The sequence below is a fragment of the Monodon monoceros genome, unplaced genomic scaffold, assembly GCF_005190385.1.
Source record: "Monodon monoceros isolate NGI ecotype Baffin Bay Population unplaced genomic scaffold, NGI_Narwhal_1 Super_Scaffold_9, whole genome shotgun sequence".
Taxonomy (NCBI): Eukaryota; Metazoa; Chordata; class Mammalia; order Artiodactyla; family Monodontidae; genus Monodon; species Monodon monoceros.
The window spans coordinates 38,314,930-38,341,789 of NW_021703786.1; the positions used below are offsets into that span (position 1 = coordinate 38,314,930).

Genomic DNA, 26,860 nt, shown 5'->3' on the forward strand with positions numbered 1-26,860 from the left:
AGGGATCTAGGCACCAGGCTTTTGTGCTGCTTTCAAGGTTGCGGCTGGGGGGGGTGAAGGGGGGCGGCCTTCGACTGGGAGGGGGAGGTGGGGGGAGGCAAAAGAAAATCTTAAAAGACCGTCTTCCCTCTGGTCTCCAAGGAGATCAGCCTGTGAAATGATCTGCACGTTAATTAAAAACGATTATATCCTGATTGAGCCATTTCTGCTCACATCCCCCAGCCGGAGAGAGGATGGGGTTGCGGCCAGAGATGTAGGATGGGGCGGGGTTCCACTGCAGGGCAGGGCCAGCTCAAGACCCGGCCCCCAGAGTGGAGCGGACCTGGAGGTGGGGGCAGGTGGCGAGGTGTTGGGGGTATGTGCCCACGGTAGATTTGAGCTTCTCCTTTGAGTTTTGAAGGCACCCCACTCCCAGGTATGTTTTCTGAGGTACAAACAGCTCCATCCAGGAGGTCGAGGTTAAGAGCCACCCTCCCTTGAGTGTGGGCATTTGGGCATTTCTGTGCTGTGTCTTTGTGCTTGGGTGTGTGCCTGGGTGTCGGGGTGGCAGCCACCAGGCCCCATAGATGCCCACTCATACGCAGGGCACTGGGCCTGTTTGCACACATCCTGCGAGTCAGCGTTTGTGGTTCCAGTTTTATAGCGAATTGGCATGCTTGAGGTCACGGAGTCAGAGGTTGGGGGGGGCCCAGACCCCCTTTCTAGCTCCCACCTGCCCCCAGACTCCCACGATGAGGGGTCCTCCCTCTGCAGGACCCCTGGGAAGCTGGGGTGCCCAAGGGCACGCCTTGTCATGCTCACAGCACTCCTGAGGTTGTTCGGCTCTGAGGTCCGAGCTGCATGGGGTGTAGGGCTGTGGTGCCCGCTCACGTGGGGAGCAGATGGCTCGCCAGCCCGGAGCAGCTCCAGTCTCAATCGTGTTGTGCTCACCAGCCTGGGCAGGGCCTGGCCAGGAACCGCTGGCCACCGAGGAACCACACTCCTGGGTCCATTGCCACCAAGACCTTTCTGGAGAAGTCTGGGCCAGGTCACACTCTGCCTAGCCTGGTTGTCTGGCCCCCAGTCAGCCCTGTGAGCCCTGCAGTCATGGAACAAGTAGCCGTAATAACAAGAAGCCAGGAGACCCTCAGCCTGCATCCCAGAATCAGGTGTTGTCGCGGTCTGTAACTGGGAGGCGCTCGGGTGAACCGGGTCACCCCCCATTTGTGGGGACCCGACTGTCCAGAAGGTGGCCCACTGCCCTGCCCCTTGCACTGCACGCACTCGGCACCGGCCACGAGCATGGGCCTTTCATGCTTCCTCCAGCCTCAGTTGGCCCTTTGTGCTGTGGGGAGCATAGCTTTTTCCTGACTGGACTGTCGGGAAGGTAAGGAAAACCAGGTCAAGTTTGTTCAAGGGCCCGGTTGCATCCGGACGCACAGAGAGGCTCGTTAAGCGTTTGCCTGCGCATCTGTCCAGCCAGGGCACCTGTGCGTTGCCGCGGCAGGGGCCCTGGGCTTGCTGGCTTCTGGGAGGGAGATGCGCTGTTATTCCTTCAGTGCTTCCGGGGGACATTCTGGGGTTGAGGTGGCTGTCGTCTCGGTAGGAGCCTCCAGGGGACTAAGGAGTTCACTGGGCCCACCTGAAACTACATTATCAAAGGTAGAGTGTCTGGAAAAAGGGAGGGGATGTACCTGCTGGACCAGATCCCACATTCCTAGGGGGAGCTTGACCCAGGGGAGGGTTCTGGGGCCAGAAATGGTGTCATGAGGAACTAGAGGCGTCGATGGGACCAGAAAGGTCCTCTGTCCATTCCCAAGGGCAGCGCTGGGAGAGAGACAGGCAGATGTTGGCTTCTCCCACGAAAAGCCCTTCGCACTGAAGCAGGCAGAGACCCTGCCCGCCCGGGCCTGCAGGGTGCCACCTTCCAGGAGCACCTTGACCCACGCGGTATTGGCCTTCTTGCCTTTCCCAGGGCCAGAGATGCCTCCTCTCTCCTCCCACAGTATCCTGCTTACACAAAGGCGTGTGGCCCAGGAGTGACCCGGGATGAGCTCGTGTCTGCACGGCGCAGGGCCCTCCAACCTGCAGGACCTGCAGGGCCAGCAGGCAAATCTACCGAGGGTAGGGGGGCCGCTTGGTCCTCATGGGGGGCAGCAGCTCAGCTCTGCTGGGTGGCATTTGGGGATGTGGCCCAGGTGCCGTTACCCGCCTTCTTAGGAACTGGTACTTAGGTGTTTATGTGACATCTTCTGGTTAGGGTACGTTGTCGCCTAATCCGGCAACTCGCCTGTGGCCAGATTGAGACCCCAGGCCGCAGTTTGCAGCCTCCTGGCTAAGTGGCTGTTCCTCAGGGGTCTCTGTGTCCAGCCTTGAACCTCAGTCTACCAGCCTCATGCACATCTGCACTGTCCCCAGCCCTGTTCGCTGTCTTGGAGGTGAGGCTGTGGGAGCAGAGGGCACACCCGGGGCTGCCGGGACCCACCTGAGCGCCAGCCTGCCCCGTCCCCGTGTGCACAGCCGGGCGGGGCGGGCATCTGATGGGCACCGGGGTCATAGGTCAGGCTCATTTCCTTCAGATGTTTGCTGACAGCACCCTGGCCCTGTCCCAGGGGAGCCAGGGTGGGCCTTCCAGAGGAAGAAGGGCACGGGCACACCTTACAGCAAACCTGGAGGCGGGAGAGAACCTGCAGGGCTCTGGAGGTCAGACGGTGGGAGCAGGAGAGGTAGAGGCAGGGGTGGAGGCTGAATGGAGTCTGGGCCATGACTGCTGTGAAGGCAGTGGGAAAAGAAGGGTGCTCTGGGCGGGGAGCGTGGCTGGAGCTGCGGCTTGGAGGTGGGTGCACTGGGGCTGACGAGGGAGAAGTGGGAGGACCCGGTGGGGCAGCGTGACCCTTCAGGGCCTGAGTTTGCTCCCTGAGAACGCCCGCCTCCTCTGATTGTAATTGGTGGCACGTGGACTGGACAGAACTCAGACCTGGGGCACCACTCCGGGGCGAGGCAGGGGCCTGCGGGGCCTGCAACTGAGCCCAGCGCCCAGCCAGAGGGATTATGACATCTTGGCTGGGGAGAGAGATGGCGGGCCACGGGGACCAGTAATTAAAGCCCAGCAGATTGTAATTCCCCAGAAGGAAGCTCAGCATGGAGAGGAAGGACACCCAGAGAGGGCAGGAGGAGGGGCGGTGGGGATGGGGCAGGACGGGGGGCGGTGGGGATGGCAGGGGGCAGAGGACTGGTACCTGGAGTCCTACTGTTCAGAGCATCCTCTCTGCAAGACCCCCTGCTGCTGGGCCCCCCCCCAGCACTTATTTCCTGTCTTCAGACCCCCTGTGAAGGAAAGTCTCCTGTTGTCCCCATTTTACAGATGGAAAAACTGAGGCTTGGAGGAGTCAGGCACCTGTGGGTCAAGGTCCTCGGGGACAGTAAGACGCTCAGCTGGGGTGACCCAGGGCGGGCGGCGTCCCAGGCAGGGCAGGCCTTCCCACACCATCCCTCCCTCTGTCTGGGGAGGGGGCAAGGGGAGCTGGCATCGTGGCTCGCATTGCGGTGACTGGGGGAGGCCAGCCACGCAGGGCATCACCTGCTGTGACGCGAGGCAGGGGCGGCCCCTCCCAGGTGCCTCCGCACCTGCCCGGGGCTCCAGTTATCTTGGGGTTTCTTGTAGCCTGAGCAGCGGGGATGGCCAATAGGGCAGAGACCCTGCCGGTGAAGGGGGCTGACCTCTGGGACTTCCTCCTCCTTCCCCGCCCCATCCTACGGGTCCCTCTGAGCCTCTCGCGTTGGGGGCTTCGGCCATCACCTCCGTCTGACAGAAGAGCACCCGAGCCATCTCCTAGAGAATGAAAACACGTTCTGCAGTCCTGCCCCCTCCCACTCGCCCACTTCACTCGGGGGAGAAACTTCGGTCGTGTCTGCCCTTGGCTCCCTTGTTTGAGCAGACCCCACCCTCCCAGGAGGGGCCGGGGACTGGGCGGGAGACCTCAGGCCAGAGGCTGCGCACTGATGATGCCTCCGGGTGGGCGCTGTGTGGCCGCACAGGGTTTAAGAAATACCAGGTTTCACATAGAATTCCCACTTTTTGCTTCTCTTACACCTGGCAGGTCCTAGCACTGCAGGCAGAGCCGGGATCAGGCTGCCCACCCCCTGGGCCTCTGCAGTCCCTGCTCAGTCTAGTCTCCCCCCCACCCCCGAGCTTACTGACGCCTGAGTTTCCATCCCGGCACCCCAGCTTTCGGCACCCCAGCCTTTGCTGATCTTGGGCAGATTACGTCTTTGACGCTCATCTGTAAAATGTCACAACTGAGGAACCGATTCAAACTGGGTCTTGAAGAAATTCTCCAGCCAAAAGTAAATAAAAGGAAGGAGGGGGCTGCGTGGGGAAGAGAAGAGGTGTGGGAAGGGGCCCGAGGTGCCTGGGGAGCATTGCCGAGCTCTCCTGCCCTCACGCCTGCTGGGCAGCACCTGGACACTGCCCCCAGCCGGGCTCTGCTGGTTCCACATGTGACCGTGACTGCGACTGCTCGGTCCAGCCTCACATCCACCCTCCGGGCCTCTCTGATAGAGGGAAGAGGGTGCAGAGAGGTGAGGGACTGCCGGGTGCCACCCAGTCCAACACCCGTTCTCATCTCAGATACTGTAAAATTGGCCGCGTTTTCCCTGTGCATTTAAAAAAACGCTCTTTTGGTTAATATGTGGGAAGGATTTTGATGTTCTCGCACATAACCTTTTGCTGAAGCGACAACGTGCAATGAAAGGGTCCCGGGAGAGTCGGTGTAATTTGGGCTGAGAATACCAATGCAGACGCCTCCAGAAAGTCTGCGGCCCCGGAGCTGAGAGCCCGGGGGACACCCCGCCCGCCGTCCCACGCGAGGCCTCACCCCCTGCTCTCCGTCCTGGCCCCCGAGACCACGGTCCATTCAGATTCGGCTTTTCTCTCTCACGTTCTTTGAGTGGGGACGTGAATTCCCAGAGCGGGAGGTCTCCATGGAGAGAGGATGGCTCTCTGGGACGAGAGAGATTGAGGGGGACAGATGTGGAAGCCCCCTTTCTGGGCAGGAGCTGGCCAGTGTGGTGGCAGACAAAGGGGCCCACGCCGAGGGAAATTGAAGGGCACCTTGAAGGTGTGTCGTGTCTGCCCTTGGCCCCAAAGGATCAGAAAAGGGGGCTCGGGAGGTTCCAGTTAATTGAGGCTGAGTCTAAATCGGGAGGCCTAATAAATGGTAATTATCCTCCCGTGGGAGCAGACCAGAGCTAACGGATGCCACCAGGAGCGGAGACCGTGGATCGGGCCCCCTTCCCCTCCTGCCCACCTGGAGGCTCTAAGAACGGCCGCCCTGAGGTCTGAGGGACAGACCTGGTGCGGACGGGCCACCTCCTCCCTTCCCGGCTGCGGGTCCAGGGCCTGGAGGTGTACTGCATGCCTGCCTGTGTATCTGCACGTGCCGGCACGCCCGCTCTCCACCCAGGTGTCTCCAGGCCCCTTCCTGCAGAACAGCTGACCCCTTACCTCTCCACGCTGTCTGGGGACAGGGAGGGGGGCATCTCCTTGTGCAAGTCTCGGTGGGACACAGGCTTCGCAGCTCCAGACAGCAGTGCCAGGCCATGTGGGCAGAGGTGACTTCGTGGAGTTTCAGTTCCACCCAGAGAGGAACTTGCTGTCATTTCCAGTGGCCCGGAAGCAGCAGGGCTGCTCTGGAGCCCCATCCTAGTAGGTATGCGAGCAGGTCAGGAATGCACACCCTAATCTCCCTTCTGAGCCCAGAGTCCCGGGCCGTGAATTTCCCCCGATGACACACAGCAGTTATTGAGGCCACCCTGTCTGGTTGGAGGGCCCCAGCAGTGGCCTTCTGCCCCTCGGGGTCCCCAGCCCTGCCCAGAGAGGCAGGGAGCGTGGAGGAGGGTGGGGACGTGTGTTCTGTGCGCTTGCCCGGGTGGGGTTGCACGCGTGTGTGGTTCTGAGGGGTGGGGGGGGGTTGTGAGTGCGGGCACCGGGGCCAGTGGACGCATTTGTGCTGGGGGGGGTGTGCCAAGGCCCCGCCCACCCTTCCTGGGCCAGACCTTCCCACCCGGGCCCCTCACTGCCCCTGTCCCCGGGTCAGACCCGGGAGGGTCCGTGCTCCCCGCTTCCAGGGACCTCAACACCTGCCAGCCCACCTCTTTATCCTTGCTCCTGGGATATGAGCAGGCCCTGCAGGTGGCCGAGAGATCCCCGGGAGAAGGAAGTGGGTTCCTGAGTTTCTGCAGCATCTGGGCCAGAGGGGGAGACCCTTGTGGACACACCGTGAGCGTTTCCAGATGCAGACGGAATGTTTCCAGCAATGGAGTGTTTTTAGAAATGAGACATGGCGTTTCTGGAGATAGGATGAGGACGTTTCTAGAGACGATGCAAAGTTTTTCTGGAGGAGGGGCGTGAAGATGGAAGGTGAAATGGGGGCATTTTTGGAACTAGAGGTCATTTTCTGGGGTGAAGATGAGGCCTTTCTGGATTCCAAACATTGTTAGAGGCGAAACATCTCTGGAAATGGACTATTTCTAGAGACAAACTATGGTACTTCTGGAAATGTGGAATGTTTTTGAAGATGATGCTGGAGTATTTCTGGACATAAAATAGGGCACTTCTGGATTTGAGGTATTTTGGAAGCTGAAATGAAACATCTCTGGAGATGGGGTGTGATATTTCTGGAAATGGAGCATTTTTGGAGCTAAGATGGAGCCTTTTTAGAGAGCGCTGGCATTTCTGGAGATGGGTTATATTTGAAGATGAGAAAGGATATTTCTGGAAATAAGATGGAACATTTCTGGAGATGGAACATTCTGGATTAAACAGAGGGTTTCTGGAGAGGAAATGGGTCATTCTCAGAGCGGGGACGTGTCTGGAGAGGGAGTTTTCTGGAGATGAGGGTGGCGTAGTTAAGGCTGGCTGTGAATGCTTCTTGAGGCGTAGACGGGGGATGGCCTTGGGGGCCCACGAACAACCCCACCTGTGACCCTTGCTTTGTGGGGTGGGCCCAAGGCCTGGAGGGGCGGTTCCTGCCTAGGCCCACCCCTCCCCGAGGGAGGCCGGAGCCTTCTGGTCCTGCTCCTGGGGTCCCCAGCCCCAGCCTGTGGGACCCTGGCCACCTCGGGGCTCACTGCAGGAACAGGCAGAGGCTGAATGGTTAATTTCCCTTGATGCAGCTTCCCGGGAGCCATCAGAGGCTCACTCCCCAGCCCCCCTGACAGGAGCTCCCACCCTCTCGAGCCCCCCAGCACCCCCTACTTTTGAGCAGCCCTGAGGTTGGTCTCGGTTCAGCAGAAGGGTTGCGGGGTTCAAGGCCAAAAGTGGGGGAAGGCCAGGTGCCTGCTCGGGCCCAGGCTGACCTCGGGGTCCCGGGCCACCTCCCCCCGACTCCAGGGAAGCAGATTTTGAGGACTGTCACCATTTGAGCTGGCCTGGAGCCCCGGAGTAATTATTTCTCGTCCTTAATTGAAATTTCAGCCTCAGTGATCCCGCCTCGGGAGCGCGGGGCCGGCAGAGGCCCCGCACCTGGTGGGGTGGGAGAGGGCAGGGAGCCCCCCACCCCGGAAGGAGGGAGCTAAGGGGGCGCCCCACGCCCCGCATGCTGGCGGCGGGCATGGGGTGGAGGGCTGCGGTTCAGGGAGATGGGGGTCTCGGGCAGTTGTGGGGACACTGCAGTTAAGGGACGGACCCTTCACCCCTCACAGTTTGGGGAAAGGTCGAGAGCTGGAGGGGGCTGGCCTGAAGCAGGTGTGGATCCGGGGCAGCCTGTGTTGGGGGCTTCTCAGCCAGGGTACCGGGGGGCGGCCGGGGGTTATGGCTCAGGCTGAGGCGACCATGGCCGTGGGCCCAGTTCCTGGTTCAGGGCCCGGTGAGGCACTGGCCGGCTGGGCTGGGCTGGGCTGGGCAGGGGGCGGGGCGGGCAGCGGGGGCTGAGGAGCCTGTTTTCCCAGCTGCGGTCAGCTGGGCGGAGCGTCCGGTGGGCTGGGTCACCGCGCGCGCGCGCGCACACACACACACACACACACATTTGCTCACTCTCCCGCTCTCTCTGCCTGGGTGGTCCCTGCCGCCCCATGGGGCCGGAGGGGGGGCCTGTCTGCTGGAGGGGACAGAGGACCCCAGGGGCAGCAGGAAATGGGGAGAAGGGTGGGCTCCAGCAGGCCTCCTCAGGCTGCGGGTGGGGAGCGCCTCTGAGGTTCGGGGATGCAGGGGGCCCCTGGGGGGTCTCAGTCTTCCCCATCTGGGAAGTGGGGTTTGTGGGTGTTCTCAGGTGGGGCTGTTAGCGTGCCGGGTTCTGTGTTTTCCTGGCACCCAGACACGCCTGTGTTGGGGGCCCTGCACCCGGGGCACAGGCTACAAGGGACAGTGGGGCCGTCCGGGGTGAGGGCGGAGGGCGCTGTGTCCTCTGCGCACCCTGGAAAACCATTACGATGAGAACTGCGCGCGGCAAGGCTCACTGGAGCCCTGGCTCTAGGAGCGCACAGCCCACCTTTGGTGGCGGGTGGGTGGGCTATGGCTGCCTTCCAAGGGTGAGGGGCCAGAGATGGACGGGAAAGGACAGGCCAGCCCTGGGCGCCGGGGAAGCGAAGACGGGGGTGTTTTCGGGGTGGGGATGCGGGTGCAGACAGAACCAGGCAGCAGGGGGCCGGGCCTGGGGCCCCTCCACCTGCAGAGCTGGGCGGGCGCGCTGCCCTGTCTCAGCCCCAGACCGTCCTGCGCCTGCCCCCTCCCCTGACCTCCAGCCGCCCCCCACTGGCCTCCCCTTGCTTGGGGATTTTGAGGCTTAAGCCACCACCTGCCCTGAGCTGGGCCCCATCCTCCCTCGGGTTGGGGGCCTGGAGCCCCAGAGGCTGCCTGTGGGCTGGGTCCCAGGCGCCAGCCCAGCCAGCCGGTCTGCTGCTGAGCTGACCTCCTCACCTTGGGCCCAGACAGGGCAGCGCCTCCCCCGAGCTGGCGGGCTGACTCACCTCACCACCAAGGGGGAAGGGAGCCTCCTGATGCTGCAGCCTCCCCCCCCCCCCCCCCCCCCGCAGGGATTCAGAGGCCAGGCTGAATCCCCTTCTAAGCACGTGGCCCGGGGTCCAGGCATCAGTGCTGCAGAGCACATGGGGGTTGCTCACCTACGTGGGCCAGGCCCCATGCTGCGGCCTCAGGCTTGGTGCCCTCCTGGAGCCTTGGGACCTCGACGTTGCGGGGAGTGGTGCATACACGGAATGCAGATCTTTGGCACCTGGGCCAGGGCCCCTGCCTGCCCCTAGCTGTTGCCATGGCCTCCTTTTGGGAGGACCCTGGCCAGGGATCCCAGCGCCTCCTCCACCCAGAGAAACCCTGGGTACCAGGGTCAGGGACATGCCCTCTTCCTCTGAAACCTCCCAGAGGCTCTGGACCCCGCACAGCCACCCCTGGGGAACTGGTGTCACTGTCACTCCTGTTTCTTTCCACACTCCCTCCCCCCCCCCCATGGGAAAGTGGCTCCTCCCATCAGCCCAAGAGCTGTCCAGGTCGGGGGAGAGACCTGGCATTGTGCCAGGGGCTTCCTATGGTTGTCATGAAAGGCCAGCAAGCCAGGCGCAGAGAGTGAAAGAATTTGCCCCAGGCCACGGGGCAAACGTGGTCACTAGGCTGGGATCCGACCGGACTCTGCTGACCAGAGCCCTTTTGGTGGTGCTTTCCTGGACCACGCGTCTCAGGCAAGAGGTCCAGGCGGCGCGGACCTGTGGGACGCTGCTGCTGCTTTTCGTGTTCCTTTCTGACCCCCACCCTGGCGGGCCCTGGGACAGACCTCCGTCTTGGTTTTCCCCAGAACAAAGCGGTTCTGCTAGACATGCCACCGCAGAGGCTTCAGTCAGAGCAGGTGGAAGGGGACTCCATCTGCCTTTTGTTACTCAAGGAGGGAGTGAGGGGATGGATTTGCCCTTGAACAGGGAGCAGAGTGGGGAGGGGTGGGGATGTGTGGGGAGGGGGCCGGGGGCAGACATACCTGAGACAGACACCCCGCCCCCTACTCCCACCCCCGTTGGCACCCCAAGAGTGTGGTCACCAGTTTTGCATTCAGCGCACACGCCTGCGCACACACGCGCGCTCACACACACACAGGCGCACACGCGCGTGCGCGAGTTCTCACGTGCGCACGCACACGCGCTCACACACACGTCACTCCCAGCTTCCTCCACCCAGCTCTGAGGTTCCCTGTAAACCAGGGAGGTAACCTCTGACCGGCAGAGAAAAAAGAAAAGGAAAGAGGAAGGGAGATTAGTGGAAGAAAAACCCGATCCTGGAGTTCCCTAGTTCCCAGCTCTAAAGACTCGTGGGGCGTCGCGGCCACCTTTCTGTGCGGGAGGACCATCCCCCGGGCCCCTCCATTGCCCCATTAATAAGAGTTCTGCGGCAGAAAGGGAAGAATCAAGGACTTTTCAGTAAGAGAGAACTCCCTGGGTGGCTTTTTGTGTGGCAGCGAGGGACAGTCCTCTCCTCTCCTCGACTCTGCCCTGGCTTCCTCCTGCTGTCTGGAGCTGCCACTCCCGGGTCTCCAGATGGACGAGCTCCTTTCTCAGGAGCCCAGTCCTTTATTGTTCCTGCCTTTCCCTCCAGAAACCCTCAGCTTAGCGGAGGCCACGGGCGCCTTTGCATCTCAGGAAAGCAAGAGAATCCCCGAGATAATTCTCAGAAGGCTGGCACCTGGGGAGTGGGGCTCCTGCCCTGTGCCAGGGGCCAGAGGCGAGCCCGCCCGTGCCCAGGTGCTGGACCTGCGGGGCCCAGGCCAAGCCGTGGAAGGGGTGGGACTGCAGGGAGGGTGGGCCCAGGGGAGGTGATGGTGGGAAAGGAGGCAGACAAGCAAATCTGTTTCATTAGATGCTGCATATCTTAGGAAAGCACGTTTCAGCTCTTCCGGCTTTTGGCAAGCTGGCCCCAGCCTTTAATTTTCTAATAAAAAGGAATTATGTTTGCTGAAAAGGCAGTAACCAGCTCATGCCCGTGTCTCTCTCAGAGACCGAAGTTCCATCTTGGGTGCCTGCCGGCTTGGGGGTGGGGGGGGTGGGGGGTGGGCTCCCGTGGCCGCAGGTGATGCCGTACAGGGGCCAAGGGGCGGGGATGCAGGGGGCACACGGCAGGAGGCAGGCAGGGGCCTGTGCACCCCAGCCCGGCCCCAGGCCACAGCGCCAGGCCTACCACAGAGGCCCGGAGACTCACGGCAGACACGTCATAAATATCTGTGAATGAATCAGTGAATGAATGAATGAATGGCTGCTTACTGCCAAGGCCTGGGGTAGCTGGCAGGCAGCTCGGAGGGTCAGGTCTTTGCCTCCTGAATTAATGCCTGTGCGCACACGTGTTCCCCAGTCTGAAGTCGCCTACCCCGGAGGGCCTGCCAGGCCCACAACCCCCCACCCCGGGCACTGATTCACTGGCAACTTTGCCAAAAGTCATATCCTTTAAAAAAATAATAACATGCATTCATTGTTTGAAAAAAAAAAAGACAAAACAGAAGCGTGTGAACTCAGAAGTTCATGTTCCCAGAGCTCCAGGCCCAAGCCGCTGCCACCCCCCACCCGCCGACCCTGGGTCGCAGTCGGGGGGGGCCCACCCTCCCGTCGCCGGGAATTCTGTGCGTTTCTCATGCCTCTGGGGTTATACTCCATGGGACCCTTCCGCACGCAGTGTTCTGCAGCCCCGCGTGCCCCTCCAGTGTCCCCTGCCTACCACGTGAACGGCTTTTCTGCTGTTACAAATTCCTTCATTCCAGTCCCAGTTTTATTACTTATTATTATTATTATTGGCCTCGCTGCTCAGCTTGTGGGATCTTAGTTCCCCAACCAAGGATTGAACCCGGGTTCTCAGCAATGAAAGTGCAGAGTCCTAACCATGGGACTGCCAGGGAATTCTCCCAGTCTGGGTTTTAAACAAGGTGATATAGGCAGAACACTTGATAAACGGTAGCCTTTGCGATTTGGAAGGAATCTGTACTCACTTCCATGCCCGAGACATTTCTCGTGTCTCTTCTGTGTGCCGGGCCCCCGGCCGACGAGGAGGCCCCTGAGCAGCGTCCAGGGGCCCAGCCGCCCCCCACCCGTTGCAGTTCATCACCGTTGGCGCCCAGGCACCACCAGCCTGGTTTATGGCACCGGCAGTGCTAGGGCAGGTGGGCGGCACATCTCACACTCAGCATTCTCTCTGGGGCTCGTCTGGTCGGGCCCTTGGGCAGAGACACAGAAAAGCCCAGCACACCGTCCCTGACCTTGGCCTGCCTGAACCACAGTTCCTGGGGTGGCCCTCAGCTGCCGCTGATGCCAGCCAGGGCCCCGTCCGCTCAGGAGTGCCCTGGCTGGGCAGCAGGGCAGCCAGCGGGCTCGGGGCGGGGAGGGGACATACAAATGGGAACGGGCGGTGGGACCAATTACCCGTGTCCCCTGCACAGTTCTGGGCACACGGGGCCTAAGAGATGGCTCACCCACGTGAGTGACCGCGCAGAGGGTGGCATTTGAACACGCCCACTGTGGGGTCCCACGTGCTGCCCGCACCCGCCCCTCCTTCTCACTGAACCAGCTTGGCTGGGGGAGGCCCTGGGGCCGTTGCACACACACCCCTTCATTGAGCACCTACTGTGCAGGGAACCCTCATCCTGCTGGGGAGACTGGCTGGGGCCGGAAGGGCGCCGCCTGTAGGTGCTGGGGAGGTGTCACGGGGAAGGGCCTGCTGGGAGACAGGTCGGGGCATTGTGGGGCTCAGGAAGGGCCCACGGGTCTCCTCGGGCGCGTGCAGACTTCAGAAGTGCAGAGGGGAGGAAGCACGGAGGGCACTGGACCTGGATCCAGTTTGGGACCCGTGGCCCCTGGGTCCCCGCGGTTCTGCCGGGTCAGGCCCTCTGTGAGCAGCCCCTGGGAGGACAGGCGGGCGGCCTCGGGCCCTGCTCTGTTCTGAGCGACAGGAGCCACGACGGCCCGAGCGGGCCAAGCTCCGGTCCCCTGTGGGTGGGAGCCGACCTCCAGTACAGCTGTGGGCGGGCAGGCGGGTGGCCGGGGGGCGTGGAGGTCTGGTCTCCATCCCAGGCCCCACTGCCCGGCCCCCATCCTGGGCAGGATGCCCCCTGCCAGCACCTGTCACATCTCGCGGCAGACAGGAGTGGGCGATGACCGAGCGCCAGGTGCCCCGCTGGTGCCCCTGCCCCCGCCCGCCACCCTCTGCTGCTCCCCAGAAAGACAGACCTTGGCACAAAGCGGGGGAGGGAGAGGACGCGGCCCATGGCCCATCTGGGAGCCGACGTTATTTTCTGATCCAAGGAAACATGTGTTGCTGCTTCTCCTTTCAGAGCAGGGCGGGCAGCAGCCCCAGGACCGGGAGCCCCGCCCTGCACTGGGCAGGGAGGTAGGGACCTGGGCTGAGCCCAGAGCCCCTGTTCTCTGCCCTACTCCCCCTGCCCCCCTACCGCCTGTTCTGTCTCTCCAGGGACTCCTGGCCAGGTGCCCCCGCGTCACGCCCCCCCCCCCGCCCCCCGCCCGAAGATGCCCGAGGCTGTCACTGCCGACCCCCAGGTACAGGGGCTCCTGGGGCAAACATGGTAGTCTCCCCTGGAGTGCCATATGTCTTTACTGAGGGACCCCCCTCCGCTATTTCTCACACACAGGAGCCGTGTTTTTGAAAGATATGGCTGCCAAACAAGCTGCATTTATTACATAATGGTTAATTCATTGCCCCCATTTCTTATTAATCAAAGACATCCATAACTGCCTCCCCGAGCTTTGGGTGGGGGGAGATAGCCGGCGGGGCTGTGAGCTGACAGCTTCTGGCCCAGAGCAGGGCCCTGCCGGATTTGTGTCAGCGTGGCCTCGTCTGGGATAAATGCGTAGTACCCCTGAGCCTCCTAGAAGAAATGGAGACAGCTCGGGGACCCCCACCCGTTGCTTCCCTAAGCTCCTGGGGCCACCTGGGATGTTTCATCACCCCTTCTCCAGCCAGCCCTGAGCTCAGGCTGGCCACTTGGCCACCGGCTGGCCGGCAGCATGGCAGATGAGGGAGCGGAGTGGGCCCATCCCCATCTCTGGGAGCTGCCATCAGTGGCTGCCTGGGGAGGAGAGTGGGGGCCTGGGCCGAGGTCAGGACTCCTCCGAGCAGAGATGGACAGCAGCCTGGCAAGCTGGTCCCGAGCATGGAGGCCGAGAATCCTGGGGTCCAGGGGCATCTGAGATGCCTGTCCTCTCACCTACCAGGGTCCAGACAGAGGAGGAGGCTGAGGTTGGGCCTGTGCCATTCACCCCTTCTTTCAACTTCTTTGTCTGACACTGACTGTGGGGCCTGGCACCCACCAGGAAAGTCACAGTCATTGCTGCCCCGTGTGGTGCCGTGCCAGGGGTTGCCCAGGGAGGGAGGGACCAACAAGAAGGCACTTAAGCCAGACCAGGGGGTGTGGTCAGGGAAGGCTTCCCGGAGGAGGTGCTGCTGCAAGAAGTTGGTTGGTGTTTTTTGAGGTGGGGGGGGCTACTTTTTAAATAACTACTTCGTGCTGTTTGCCGTCAGGTGCTTTTCACAGACGCTGTCGTGTTTAATTTGCACCAACAATCCTGTGAGGTAAGAAATAGCTTCCACATGTTCTCAGTGAGGAAGCTACGGCTTGGAGGGGAAGTTGCTTGGCCACCTCACTCAGCCAGGTTTAGAACTCCAAGGGGTTCTTAAAAAGATGATAGAAAAGATGTAAGGGGATGGGAGGTGAGTCTGGCACGCCTGGCGGAAGAAACAGTGGATGCAGAAGCATGGCAGTGGGAGCAGCTGTGGTGCAGAGGTGTGCCGGGGTCTGGAGGAGCCTTGATGCTCTCAGCAGACAGCTGGGGAGCCGAGGCAGGTATATGAGGGCGGGAGTGACGTGGTCCCACTGCAAGTCACTGGGGGCTCCAGCTCCTGGTCGGACCTCCCCTGGCCAGCAACCTCCTGCTCGCCCGGTGCCCAGCACGCCTCCCAGATCTGCTGTGTCTTTTTCTGCTCCTTATCTCAGGAGACAGCAGCCAGGCTGGCATGGGACATCAGGGAAGTGCTCAACATATCAGCCCCCAGGGACCTCCCAGACCTGCCCCCAGATCCTCCGCTGCTCGTTTCCCTGTCCAGAGGAGACTGAATAGCAGCCAGCATGTGCTGTCAGCAGACAGTTCCCGCTCAGCACCAGCCCCCCCCACAACCGCCTCCCCAGAGAGCCAGCAGCACTTCCGCTGCTGCCTAATAGCTCTCCCGGCTGGAGACAATCCTTGATGTGCAGCCTGCGTGCACGAGCCTGAAGAGCAGCCGCCAGCCCTCCCTGCCCTGCCCGAGCCCCTGCCCAGCCCTGCTCACCTCCTGAACTGACGTCCCCCTACCTGCACCGCACAGGCGGCCGGCAGAAGCCTCGGCTCCCACTCTGGGTGATGTCGGGATGAAAGGGCATCCAGGAGCATCGCAAGTGGCGTTCTCTCCCCTGCAACCCAGAGATGCCCCGAGAGGCAGTGTTATTAGTGTCGCCTTCGTTTTAAAGAGAAAACGGAGGCTCAGAACGGGGAGGTGATGAAGTCGGACCACTTCGGCTGCATCTTTCCACCTCTGGGTTCCAGGAGTGGACCGTGTTCCCTCAGGCCGAAGGACCTCCACCCCTGCGGCCTCTCCCCTTCTCTGCCCTCTCTTTGAGACCCCATCCCAGGGAAGCCTTTCTGCCCCAGTCCCCTGCCCTGAGCACTTACTGAGGATGGCCTTTGTTGACACCTAAGCTCCACGAGGGCATCCCCAGAGCCCCTCATGAGTATTTATTGAAGGGTAAACGAGGAAATGGGTAAGTGGATCCCTGAGCTAGTTAGGGTAAGGCTGGTTGCAGTAACAGACAAACGCTAACATTTCCAGAAGTTCATTCTTCACACATGAGGGCAGCAAGAGTTTCTGGCCGATGGGTGGCTTCTCCTGTGTCAAGGCCCTGCCTTCCCTTGCGGCCTGGGCTTGGTCCCCATGCCTGGGCGGGGCACCTCACCTGCCCTCACATGCCACTGGCTGGAACTCAGTTATGTGACTGTCCCCAGTTGCAGGAGAGGCTGGGAGATACAGTCCAGCTGCGGCTCCAGGGAGAGGACGTGGGTTTTGTCGACTTCATCAATGTAGTTTTCACTGCGGCCCCGTAAGACGGGTATTACTCTCAGCCCCGTTTGCACACGAGGAGACTGAGGCTCAGACGACATGTTCCGGCCAGAGCCGGCCCGAGGACCCGTGTTGTCAAGTGCTGCCCTGCCCTGCTTCCTAAAGGCCACCTGTCCGGAGTGTCCTGCTGACACTCACCCTGAGTCTCGACACACCAAACGCGTGGGCATTTAAGGAGGCGGCCAGTGTGCAGAGCCGCAGGGGCTGGCTCCCCCTTTTCCTCGTCTTATGAGGGTTTGTTCTCGCCTGGGGGCGGGGTATGTCTCTCCATCATTTTAGCGGTCCATGTTTGTTGGACGGCTTCTGTTCATTTCTAAGTCACCAGCTCTGGGCCCCTGCGGGGCTCCTGTGCGTGGAGGCTAAGGCAGGACTCACCCTCCCGCACCGGGGGTGGTAGTTAGTGGTTGGTAGGCTCACGCGTGCCCACTAACCACTGGCCATCGACTTCAGGTTCTGTCTTCCCCGTCCCCTGTGATTGACAAGTGCTCTCCTGCTGGCCTTTCTGCCACTTGGCAGCTGGCCCCTGCCTGTCACCCATGCAGAGGAAGGACAGATGCCCCCAGAGGGAAAGCTGCAGGAGGGTAATGGTCAGTGCTGTGATAGCGTCTGTATGGAGGGTAGTTCCAGGAGTGGTGCCTCACCAAGCCTGGCTTCCGGGAGGAGGTGACACTTGACACATTGACAGGTGGGAAGGGCGTGCCAGGCAGAGGGAACAGCTTAGCAGAGGCTGGCAGCGCCTGGCTCCTGGCTCTGCCTCAGCCCCAGAGCCTGGTCTGCTGCCCAGACCAGTAACCCAGGTCCTTCCTATCTGAGCTGAGGGAGTAGTCTAGTTCTAGTTGTGGAGGAGAGAAGGCCTGGGAAGAGAAGAGGAAGGAGGACGGACAGCAGGAAAGGAAGAAGAGGGGGACCTGCCGAGGCCCTGTGCTGTCACCTCTCAGGACTGGTCGCCTCTGCTCCCTGTTCTCAGCTACACACGCGGGGCCGCCTTGCTCCCCGCCCCGTCGCACTGGCTCTTCCTCTGGCTCCAACGCCACACAGCTGATTCCTCTCCCTTTAGCCTTCCCTCGGTGTCACCTCTTGAGGAGGCCGCCAGATCACCCCGTGTAAGGCTGCGGACCCTGACATTTCCCATTCTGCTCACTCCAATCTGTGTTTTCCCCGAAGCGGCGCTTAGTCACCTCGCCCTGTAATTTGCTTACGTTTATGCTCATTGGTTGCGTCCCTTCCGCACCCTGCCTCCCGGTGTAAGCCACCCGAGGGCAGGATTTTGTTTGGAGTCTGACCTGTTCGGTGGCGGATCTCTAGCCTCTGGACACAGCAGGCTTTCAGTAAATGTTGAATTAAGGAGCGAATTCAGCCCTGGGCAAAACGTGACCCTATTTCTCAGTGGACGAGGGCGGGAGTCCGAGCGCACCGCGGGCGAGACCCCCCACTGGCCCCCACCCCCGGCCCGCGGGCGCGTCCCCGGCAGCGTCCGGGGCGGCGCGAGGGCGCCGGTAGTCATGGTTACAGCGCCGGAGACTGTGTGGGTTTCTGGCCTTTTGTGTTCGCACGGGCCCCGCCCCCGCCTGGCCGCCGCCCCTGATTGGCCGACACGCTGCGGAGAGGCAGGGTATCCCGGGCAGGAAGTGGGCGGGGCGTGTCTCCTCTGGCGCGCGCGCGCGTGTGCGGCTGGAAGGGGCGGGGCTTCCGGGACGGCCTCCGGGGGGCGTGGTTGGGGGAGTGCGCGTGGATGGCGCCCAGAACAAAGGCCGCCTCGACCTGGCTCCGTCTCTGCTCTGGTCGTTTCTTCTGGTCCCCGGGGTCTGGCAGTGAGAGGCCCGACTTGGCCAGTGCCTCCTAATCCTGGTATGCGCACTTTGTGGTCCACCCCGCCAATCTGTCCCCGACCGGCCCCTTCCTGCCACAGGGCCTTTGCACGTGCATTGCCTGTTCCTGGTCTCCAAGTCCCTTATCCTGGCCAGTTCCTCACCCTTCCTCTGGAAGCTTTCCTAACAGACCACGTGCCTGCTCCGCTTAGGCCGTGTCTCCCGTGTGGTTGAACCTTTAATCGTGCATCCCCCTCCCACACCAGATTGCCGTTCAGGCAGGGTCCTGCCCGTGGCCTGGCACACAGTAGGTGCTCAGTTTATATTGTTGAATGAATCCATTCATTTGACTGCCTCCAAGGCCTCCTTGGCAGGCGGAGGGCTGGACGCTGGGGCTTGGGAGAAAGGGAGACAGATGTCCCTTCACTCCCAGACACAGAAGAGCTTATGTCCAAGGCCAGGCCATGGGGTGAGCATCTGGCCTGGATGCCAAGCCGGAGGAGCCTGGCTTGGCGTGTGCCCGTGGTGAATGGTCCCCTGTTCTGGCAGCATGGGGAGCCGTGGGGTGGCCCTGCCTAGGAGGCACACATGGTACAGAAATGGGCTGGTGAGGGCTGTTCAGCACACCTTGGGGACAGAGACCCTGGGAGGCCCAGTGGCCCACTCACTGTGCCTGGAGTGGGAGTGACAAAACTCCGCAGCCCCTGCCCCCACGGCACTCCCAGTTACACTGTTACGCACAGATGCAGCTTTCGGGGTTTGAATGGGCTCTGGGGTACATACGTTGTTCCCCACCAACACCCAAAGAAGGAAATACAATGCTAGGCAAAGCCAGTAGTAACTGTGTATAACATCAGAGCTTCTGGAGCTTTGGCCGGTTTGATCGAAATCCCAGAGTTTGTACCACCGAGGATTTCTGGGCTCAGGCCACCCGCAAACTACAGATCTCAAGGGAAACAACCCAGGAATCTGCCTTTTTTCAAGCCTGTGTGGTGTTGATACTCAGAACCTTCAGTGTTTGAGAAACAGAATATCAAATGTTTGCGTCCCCAGGCTCTACTAAGACCCGTCTAGCCCTCTCCATCCCAGACCCTGGGGCCAGATCCAGGTCTAGACTGCAGGGACTCTGCACCCTATGGGAATTGGATAAAAGCTCTGCACTCGCTTTAGAAAAACGTGCTTGTGCGTGTGTGTGCACGCACGTGCACACACACACACACACACTTTGCATTTGATTTCAGGCTGCTCTCACACCTGAGTTCAGTGGTCTGAAAGGCTCGGGAGACCTGTTTGGGGAAACGCCTCCATGCTGACATTCACCTAAACCTAGGGCCCAAATGTACAGTTGTATAGGTTGTATACTGCACAAGAGTTCCTGGCAGAAGTCCAGCCTACACTCCACTGGACACGTTGTACAGCCTTGCACCTGGGGTATCTTTTCCTGTCTTATGCATAAGCATCATATGTCCTGCCCCCAACCCCTAGCCACACTCCTGCCTCTTATATGATAACTCGGGTTAGCAGCACTAACGAAGTTGCAGAAATCATGTGTGCTATCACTGATTAGCTGGCCTTCCGTAAATTCCCTTATTAAAGGCATGACGGACGACTTGGCAGCCCTCATCCGCTAACGCTTGGTTCCTGGTGCTCCCAGAGTCCTGGGATTGTATTGGGCAGTGGCTGGGGGCTGCCCACAGGCCTTGCTTGGGATAGGAAGATGGTCCAAGAAGCTGGTCTCTCGGCGGAGAGTGGGGAGAAGATGAGTATTTATTTGGTTGACATGAGTGATTCACTAGGCCCATTTTATAGATCAGGAAAACTGAGGCTTGGAGGGCTGGGCATTTGGAGTGGAGAAGGCCTGCCTGTCTGGGAAGACTTGATGAACAGAAGCTTTGCAGTGGGACAGGGAGGAGGGCAAAGACCAGGAGAGGAAGTAGCCAAAGCCACACCCCACAGCACCTCACATCATGCAGCTCATGAGTCTAAGTGACGCCACCTCGTGGAAGCCTCCTCTGATCTTTGGGCTGGTTAGAGGCTTCTGGGCTCCCACAACCTGGGCTTTTCTGTCACAGTGCTGCCACCCTGGTTTATGCACCGTATCTCCACAGCCTGGCAGCACCCAGCGCTGGGCAGTGAGCCCTAGACACGGGGCCTGGCACACGGCGTGAAATACAGCGTTGTTGAATGAATGAGGGATCAGTGGCTGGTTAAGTGGGCTCTCGGCTCCAAGCTTTGCCTTTGGACCACCGCAGGCAGAGACCTGAAGTGGGGTTGGTGAGGCTGGGAGTCCCGGGCCACAGCAGACAGGAGGGGTGCAGGCCTGGGGTGGACCTAGAGGCCAAGGGGAGTCGGCACTGGAGCCGACTCAAGGGTGAGCTGGCGTTTCCTGTTAGCCGAGGCCTGGCCTGCCGGCCCCCCTCACTGCCCTCCCGTCCAGCTCAGCCAGGCTGAAGGGTGGCAGGGCCTGGACGGTGACGCTCCAGAGGACAGAGGCTGCTGGACGCTGGGGCAGGGCTCTCCACCCGGGGGTCTCTCTCCACCGGAGATTCTCAGACCCTCAAGAGCAATGTCCGTCCCACGCGCAGGCTGGACACAGCCCCCTGAGGGACCCCTGCGTCTGTGGAACGAGGATCCTGAAGACATGGGGGGCCGCGACCCTTTAAGCCCCCCTCAGGCAGCACTCTCGGTCACCATCAGCCAGGCCCCGCCGGGGGTGCTTCTCGGAGCCAGAAGAGGGGACGCCCCCCGACCCTCGGCCCTGGCTCAGCCCGGCCTGGGCCTGGCCTCACGGTCTCCGCTCCTGCACCCTCAGGTGGGACTGAACCGCCGTGGCACCCGGCGCCCCGCAGAGCTGCTCCCCACACTCTCGTGTGGATAATTAGTGTGTCTCCTGGGGTTCCTCCCAGGTGGGGACCAGGTCGGATTCCCAAATGTCCCCAGCATGTCTCCACGGGGCCTGGCTCAGAGGAGGGCCTCGCAGAGTATCTGGTGACTGAATGGCTGAGTGAACGAGCGATTCTCGCAGTTCCTGCAGGAGCCCCCCCCCCCCCCCCGAGGCAGGACTTCTCTCCCAGTGGGCAGGGGGCCTGACCCCCAAAGGCCTCCTTCTTGATGTAAGTGCCCAGGGCCCTGGCAGTACCGGCAGGGGCTCTGCAGGCCCAGGGGAGCAGCCCTGCATCTGTGGCTCAGGGGGTATTCAGGGGCCTGCTGGTGGGTGTGTGTGTCCTGGTCCTGTAAGTGCCCGGCTTGGGCCTGGCATAGGAGTTCTGGGATGCCCGAGCCTGGCAGTGGACAGCGGCGGGGGGAGGGGGCGAGCCATGATTACACCCAGCACCGGCCCCTGCCTGCAGGCCAGTCAGGAGGGGCTCAGAGCACACCCGGAGAGGGGGCTCACCACTTCATGCCTTTATCCACACAGCCTGCCACAAACACCCATTGAACCCCTACCGTGTGCTCTGGGCAGGGTGGTGATCAAGACAGACAAAGACCCGGTAATGAAGCAGGCGGGAGGGGGCCGGGGGGGCTACTGTGGGGTCGGAGCTGTCCTCCCAAGGCCACGGTTCTCCTGCCTGTTCGTGGGGGCGTTGTGCCCAGCCGGTGAGAATGGTCCTAACTATTGTGTCATCGCCGCTAGCGGCGTGCCCACAGCCCTTTAGAGTTTGTGGGCCCTCACGGGCAGCCCCAGAGGGCGGCGGCGGCGGGGCAGCACTGGTGAGTCCGCAGCAGGCTGGTGTGGAATGCTGGGCCCTGGGGCCTGGGTACACTTCGCCTGATCCCTGAAGCAGGAGATGAGGGCCCAGGGAGGGCAGGGCTCTCCCATGCGTTTGGAGCAGGGGTCGCCAGGGCTCTTGGGTGTGCAGGGCCCAAGGAGGGAGGCAGGAGGACCCTGAGCCCGACACACCCCTATTTGTAAGTGGGAGATGCCGTGACTTTTGGGGACAGCTGTCAAGGTGAGGGGTTGCGGTCTGGATATTGGGGTGCCCGGCCCAGGGTCCCGTTTCTTTGGCCCAAAGACTGGGGTCTTGGGGATCCGGGGAGGTACGGGCCTGTCTGAAGACCTCCTGGCCTGGATGGAGAGGCTGAGGAGGGTTGGGGGAGGCCGGGTGGGAAGGTCAGGGAGGGCACCCTCCTGAGGAGGGCCCCAGGGGAGGCCTCTCCTGCTGGCCTCCACGTCCAGGCCAGCCCCTCGGTGAGGTGGTGGGACCCGGCCAGCAGCCCTGCTTCCTGCCCACACGGCCTGCTCCCCACGGAGGACTTTCCGCGCCTCGACAGCGGTGGCGCTTGCAGCCGAAGGGAAGTTGGGACTTGCATTTGTCTCTGTGGAGCCTGTAATCAGCCCTGCACAGCCCCCCACGGGCGCCATCAGCACCGCTTCCCAGAGTCTACTTGAGATACACCTGCTTGCGCTAAAAGGAGAAGCAGGGATCCATCAAAACAACCCAGGGCGGGCGGGAGGGGCCGAGACCTTGCCTCCCCTCCTGAGGATGGGGCAGCCTGGCATCTGCAGGCCCCTGGGGTCCCGGCATCGGAGCCATGTGGCTCCGCCGCTTGGCCTCTGTTTCCCCGTCTGGCCAGGGTGGCGGGGGATACGCTCCCAGCTCGTGCCTCTGGGCCTCCTCCCTTGCCCGCATCCTCTTCCCTCCCTTTCCAGAGACATTATAAATCAAACGGCTTAGAACGTAAGGCATCAAAAATTCTGAAACCTTCATCTATTATTAACGCTGACAGTAAATTCCCCCTCCAAGCGTTTTACATAGCAACTGTTACCAAGACTCGCTGGTGGGCTGCAGCTCCAGCCCACCGCATCCCACGGCTCTAGGCGGGATGACAGGATGGCGGCCGGTGCCGAGCCTCTACCCGGCCAGGCTGCCACCTGGGCATCCGCCTGGCTCTCGCCAGCGGTGGAGGGTAGGGAGCCCTTTCGGCAGGGGAAACAGTCGGCTTCCTGCTGAAAAGGGGTCCAAGCCGCTCTTGGTGAGCCTGCCGGAGGCTCCCGGCGAAGCTCAGCTCCTGACCAGGCAGAGGGAAAGGACCCCAGGCCCTTCGGAGGTGGCGCCTGTCGTCAGGGATGGGGTCCGGGGCCTTTGCTCCCCGCTGCCCTGTGGAGAAGCCCAGTGAGACAGAGGACGGGAAAAGGCTTCGGAAACTGTAAAGGGCTGTGCAGATGTTGTTTACCGACTCACCCACCTGTCAGCTAGACGTTCCTGAGTGCCTGTTTATCTGCAGCCGGTATCTGGGCACTAGGGATTTAAAACAAAGACAAAAGGCCTGGTCCCTGTCGCGTCCGGTTTGGTAGGAGACAGACGCGTCAACCCCTAATTGCATTGAGTGCAGTGATCAATGTGTGTACAGACAGACTCAGGAGGGAGCCGGGCGGGTAACGGGCCTGGGGGAGGGGCAGGGATCAGGGGGCCTCTTCACAGGGTTTTGAAGGATGAATAGGGGCAGGTCTGCCTGTTCTGGACAGAGGGACCGGCGTGTGCAAAGGCCCAGGGCTGTGAGGCAGCCCCGTTGGCAGGTGGGATGTAGGCTGATCTGTTTTGGTCGGGGAGGGGACCTGCAGGAGGGAACAGGGGTCAGAGGGTACAAGACCTTGGATACGAAGCTGGCGGCGGGGGAGGGCAGTGATTTCGGGACACTGAGGGGGCTGTGGAAGGTTTTAAACTGGGGAGGAGCAAAGTTGGATTTGAGTTTGCAGAAGCGCCACAGATGTTGTCTCTGGTTGCAGTGTTTTGGGACCCTGGGCTGCGGGATAGCAAACACCTATAAGCACTGGTATCAGCCCCCCTTGGCCTGGAGAGGGGAGAGCACCTGCACGGGTAGAAGGCAGGGGAGGCGGCCGCTCCCTGCGAGCTATTATTATGCACTTGCTGTATAAGCAGCCCCACGCTGCACCCGTGGTCCCTGCCCTGGCGACTTTGCCATCACAGTGGGGGCCAGACCACTACAGACCCCACGGGGGACAGCATGGGCAGGGTGGGGCCAGCAAGGGCCCAGGTGGGGGTCTGGAGAAGCGATGGGGTCACAGGGCCCACCCACGAGGAGTCGTATCACTCGCTCTCCGCTGCCTGGCAGGCAGGACACAAACGAGGACAGAGACCAGGGCTCAGCCTAGCAAAGGCGTCGATTGGCAGACTTTCCCCCCTTGTGACGAATAATACACGTTCCTTGTGGGAAATTCAGCAAATAGACAGCGGCCCCAGGAGGATGAACCCCCCCCCCCCCCGCGATCACACCACCCACCCACCAGCGCCCCCAAGAGGATGACCCGCCCCCCGCCCCCGGGGATCACACCACCCACCAGCGACCTGGCCACATCTTGGATCCAGTTGCTCCAGAACCGGGCATGGTCATACGTTTTTTAAAAACAAACGTGGCGTCCTCTTCTTCTGCATCCCCGGTGACCTGCTGTTACTGCTGAGCGAGTTGGGAACAGCTCCCCATCTCCCCATGTATCCGGGGGGAGTTTGCCAAGAGCTGAGGTCCCTGGAGCGGGCCTGGCTGATGTAGAACGGCCAGCTCTTCTTTGGGGGCTGGAGGCTGGGACTGTCCTGCTCCTGCACCCAGCGCCCAGCACGGAGGCTCGCACCTAGTAGGTGCTGTGGGAAGTGAGCCCTCCGTCCCCGAAGGTGAGTGAGCGGAAGTTGGTTGGAGCCCACAGGGATGCTGTGATTTGGATCTGGGGTTAAACTGAGCCTTGGGGTGAGATCTCTGCTTAATTACTGAGGGTGCCCAGTGACCAGAGTGGAGGGAGCAGGGTGTTCAGGGTGTCCTTCCTGGAGGAGGTGGGCCATGGGATATTATGGAAGGACAGTAAAGCATAGGATCTGTTTGCTCGCCTAACGGATATCCACTGAGGGCCCCTTCCTGGTCAGAGCCCTGTGTGGACAGGGCTGGGGGCCCACTCAGGGTTCTGGACCCCCAGGGCTGCCAGAGACTTGGGAGAGACAGACAAGTGCCCAGGACGTGTGGGTGTGTGTTCAGAGCTATGATGGTGGAAAGGGGGACAGGGAGGGCCCAGCGACCCAGGGGGGGCTTGGCGTCTGGGCCAGAGTCACACTGACTGTCACCCAAAAGTTTGACCCAGTCCCGTGTCCCCTGGCTTTCCAGGAGCTCCTGGATGCTGGTGCTGATGGCAGCTCAGTTGGTGCCCTGGCCCCAGGTTCCCCTGCTTTGGAGGGTGGCCCCTGAGCCCAGGGCCCACTCCCAGAGTCCCACACCAACATGGGCCCCCAGCAGCCATGCAGCTTCTCAGAGTAGAGCTGGGACCCAGCTGGGGCCTGGGGACGTCCCCCAACCTGACCGAGCCTGGGTCTCCTCAGCTATCCATGGTGGTGCAGCCCACTGGGCCCACCCTGCATGGCCCGGGCCACCCAAGCCAGGCTGGGAAATGCTCCCGGGAGGGCCGCCACCTCCCAGCCAGAGGATTTGGGGACGGACTCAGGAAGGAGCAGTCTGGCAACAAGGCCAGGCTCTAGATGGGTGGCGATGGGGGAGTTTGGGAGGGACGCCTGGCAGGCGGCCCCCTCTCTGCGGCCCCCCAGAGCCTCCTGGAACTGCGTGCTCCGGGGACCACAGCTCCTCTACTTCCTGGCTGTGTGACAGTGCGCTAGTTCCTTGTCCTCTCTGTGCTCAGTCCTCATCTGTACTTTGAAAGGCTGTCTCGGGGCTGGAAGAGGTGATCCACGCGTGAACTCCTGGCGCACAGCGAGCGGATGAAAGCAGCTGTTGGCGTCCTGGCGCCCTGGGGACGGGTGGCAGAGCCCCTGCTGGTCTCTTAGAGGCTCGTGTTCAGCCTACAGCTTCGGCTCCTGGAATCCCTTCGGCAGCCACATCGCCCGCTTTCTCTGAGCACCGACTATGTGCTGGGCACTGGGGCACCCTGGGAGGCAGACCCACAGCACGGTGGGCAGTGAGGGCGGGGGCAGGGAGGGAAACCAGGACAGACGACTGTTGGGACGTCACACGAGAGCCGAGAGGAGGTGACCCTGAACGTCTGCGAGGTGAACTAGGGAGAGGTGTACCCTAAGGTGATCGCACCCAGTATGTGCAAGGGGCGGCACGAGAGAGCTGGTAGGTACAGGTAGCACCCTGTGGTTTAGTGTTGCTGGGCGTGAGGTCTGGGAACTGGGAAGGTGGGCGGGGGTCACCCCTGGATGCCAGCCTGGAGAGATGGACCGGGAGGGGTCCGAGCAGGGGGCAGGGCTGGGAGTGAGGGAGTGGGCTCTGGAGGAGGGCCAGCAGATGCAGAGTGAGGGGAGGGAGTGCGGCCTGTGGCTGTGAGGACAGCCTGGAACCTGGAAGCAGCCGCAGCCTGGCCATTCAGCATGACAGACGGGACCCAGTGCTTACAGCTCACCGCCCATGGGGCAGACAGACGGAAGGGAGTCAACAAGTACACGAAGGATGTGACTGCAGAGGGCGGTGAGAGCTGTGGGGACCAGGAACTGGTGATCCAGGAGGAGGGAACGGTGTGTGCAAAGGCCCAGAGGTGAGGGCCCAGCACGTCCGAGGGGCCAGTGTGGCTGGAGAGCGTACAGGGGAGAGGGGTGGGAATTGAAACTGGGGAGCAGTGCAGGCCGAGCTGCTGTGGCCACTGCCATCACTTTTGCTCCCACGGACCCCTGCTCTGGGTGGGGAACTTGCGGGGTGCAGATGGGACGACTCGGGGGAACCGGGAGCCCCGTGGACACGGGGTCCATGGGGCCTGTGCCTAGGTAGCCAGTTTGCACCTTGAGGCGCCCCGAGTCCTGCCCACCCCACCCCACCTTCGGCCCTCCTGTCACCGCGACTGGAGACTCAGCCGAGGCCCCTCTGGGGGCCTCGGTGATTGGCCACTCTGAAACCCTGCTGCTCCGGGAGGGTCCCCGGCCACTGCTGGGAACTTGTAGCTGGGAATCCAAGGCCGTGCCGAGCTGAGATCATTTCTCAC

The 26,860-nt window shown here is 61.7% G+C and overlaps 2 protein-coding genes across 4 annotated transcripts in view; one reads left to right on the plus strand and one right to left on the minus strand.

Annotated features, from left to right (window-relative positions):
- RAI1 (retinoic acid induced 1) overlaps nt 1-26,860 on the plus strand; it is a 105,687-nt gene that overhangs the window by 39,340 nt on the left and 39,487 nt on the right. The window lies entirely within an intron of this gene.
- Nucleotides 13,481-18,065, minus strand: LOC114889304. Its single transcript, XM_029212451.1, has 3 exons — nt 17,404-18,065; nt 15,296-15,416; nt 13,481-14,177 (listed from the first exon to the last, which is right to left on the minus strand). Exons 1-3 carry the CDS (start codon nt 17,622-17,624, stop codon nt 13,884-13,886), a joined length of 636 nt encoding a protein of 211 aa, XP_029068284.1. The 5' UTR covers nt 17,625-18,065; the 3' UTR covers nt 13,481-13,883.